At 49.2% G+C, this 2,317-nt stretch overlaps 1 protein-coding gene across 1 annotated transcript; it reads left to right on the forward strand.

The window, feature by feature from the left end:
• The first annotated feature begins 294 nt into the window (after positions 1-294).
• On the forward strand, positions 295-2,073 carry LOC132363386 (interleukin-3-like). The gene is made up of 5 exons (XM_059919096.1): positions 295-459; positions 556-591; positions 1,595-1,687; positions 1,816-1,851; positions 1,969-2,073. Exons 1-5 carry the CDS (start codon positions 295-297, stop codon positions 2,071-2,073), a joined length of 435 nt encoding a protein of 144 aa, XP_059775079.1.
• The last annotated feature ends 244 nt before the right edge of the window (positions 2,074-2,317 follow it).

Consider the following 2,317-nt stretch of genomic DNA (forward strand, 5'->3'; position numbering starts at 1 on the left):
GTTACCTGTCCCCACTCTGCCCAGTGACCTGCCTGTCTCTTAGCCTCCTTGACAAGATGAGGAGATACCCTGTATTTTTTTTTTTCCAAGTTTCACTGATTTTGAGTACTAAAAAGTGATGAATAAGTCTGTGGTTTGCTATGGAGGTTCCATGTCAGATAAAGATTCTTCCGAAGCCCGCCCGCCACACCCCCGCGGCATGGGCACGCTGCATAAAAGACGGCTGCTGTCTCAGACACTTCAGAACGCCACGAAGGGCCCGGACAAGACAGAATCCATCCTGGCAGCCCAAACATGAGCAGCCTCCCCATCCTGCATCGGCTCCTGTTCCTGCTCGCACTCCAAGCCCCTCAAGCACAAGGGGCAACAGTCAAGACACCAGGAACTCAACAATGCTATGAACTCAACCTGATCCGGGAAATTACAAATGAGCTAGACAAGCTAACTGTGGCTTCAGAAGTGAGTAGCTGGGATAAGGTTGGCAAGGGGCAGGGAAGGGCTGGCAGGTGCCTCAGGCCAACAGGACTCATGGGCTCTCTCCCTCTGCCCCTACAGGACTCCTTGAACTCAAACGAGAAGAGAAGGCTGATGGTAAGAGTTCAGCCCCACACATGGGTGCACTTGGGTGGGTCCCCATTCACCTCCTGCCTGGGTGACCTCAGGCATGTCACTCCACCTTGACTAGCTTCGGTGTTTTCATCTGTAAATAGGGTTAACAGCACCTATCTCAGTGGGGTTGTTGTGAGGATTAAATGCACACTGTGCGTCAAGTTCCCAGACCAGTGTCTGGTGCTTAGCAGCTGCTCAATACATCTCCCCAGTCATGGCTATAATAATGAAAATGATTTTTTTAAATTACAAAATAAAAAGGCAGTTCTAGGTGAACAATATCAAAGGCCTTAAGCTCAGTTTTCAGTGGAGCATCCTCTGGGCTGGCAGACTAAAATTTCCCTCAGGATCGTGCTTGCTTCCCTCCTTTTCCTTGAATAATTGTCATATTTTCAACTCTGACCAGCCCTAGTTATCATCATTTATAGTTATTTTTCCTAAAGTGGTTATCTCACCTTTGCTTGCATGGCATTTCTTGGGTCAAACAAGAGGTGGAATCTCTCCTGAGTTTATCGGCCATTTGTATTCCCCCTCTCTTAGGCACTCACTGTTCACACATTGCACCTCTTTCCATGCTGGAGCCTCTGTGACTGTCTTCCTGATTTCTAGGAGCCCTTAATTCAGTCAAGGCCTCTTGCTGCAAATATTTCCCTTGGCCAACCCTCTGCCTTTTTAGAGCCTGCTTTGGGAAATTTTTTCTCCCCAAGTGCAGAAAGATCCACCCAGGCCCTTCATGCAGCTCACAGAAGCCAGGGGCTCGGGATGTGGGTGACATAAGGCTTGCCTGGGGTGTGCACTCACCTCTAGGCCTGTGCCCTTCGGAGCAGTTCAGGGACCCACCTGGGGCAAGAAGGGGACAAGGAGGGGATTGTCCAGGGATGTCCCTGAAAGCAGGCTTGGAAAACTGTGGGGATGACTTCAGCCCAGCCACGGGAAAGACACTCTCCAACCTTTCCCCGTTTACGTGAATTCTTTGTCCCCTTAGAAAACAAGCCTCCGGAGGCCAAACCTGGAAGAATTCCTGACATTTGCCACAAATTCCCTTGGAGAGGATTCGAAAATCACGAAAAATCTTAAGGTAGGTGAAGCTGTCAAGGGTTTTGGGATCCCTGCCTTGGTCCTGCCCTGCCTCTGGGGAGGAGGGTAGCAGGTCCTGCTCCTTTTCCAGGCAAGTCTCTGACTGTCTGCTTCGGTCTCTTCCCACAGGAAATCCAGCCAATCCTGCCCACAGCCATGTCCACGGTAAGTTGCCCCCTAGATGTCCCTGCAGGTGATGCCCTCAGCCATGACCTGACCCCAGCCTGTCATCCACCTTCCAACCTGGCTCCATCTAATGCCACCTTCTTGGTTTCTTCACAGGAAGAGCCAATCCTTACTGAGAAGGATAACTTGGGTGATTTCCGGGTGAAATTGAAGGAATATCTGTCTGCCATTAGAGACTCTCTGAAGTGTAAGAAAACATAGAGCCCTAACGTCTGAAGTCCGAAGCTCAGCTCCCTCTCTGGAGCCTCGGAACGTCAGTAACAGCAGATTGTCCTAAGTTTCTTGGCTGTCTCTCGCATAGTCCGGGACTGGAAGAATTTCATTTTCTCCTGTGGAGTCAGATTAATTGTTAATTATCTAATTCCTGTAATGTGCAGCCCCCATTTGTCCTTCTGTGATTATTCTCATTTTTATTCTATTGAGACTATTTATTTATGTATTTATT

The sequence above is a fragment of the Balaenoptera ricei genome, chromosome 3 (assembly GCF_028023285.1).
Source record: "Balaenoptera ricei isolate mBalRic1 chromosome 3, mBalRic1.hap2, whole genome shotgun sequence".
NCBI lineage: Eukaryota > Metazoa > Chordata > Mammalia > Artiodactyla > Balaenopteridae > Balaenoptera > Balaenoptera ricei.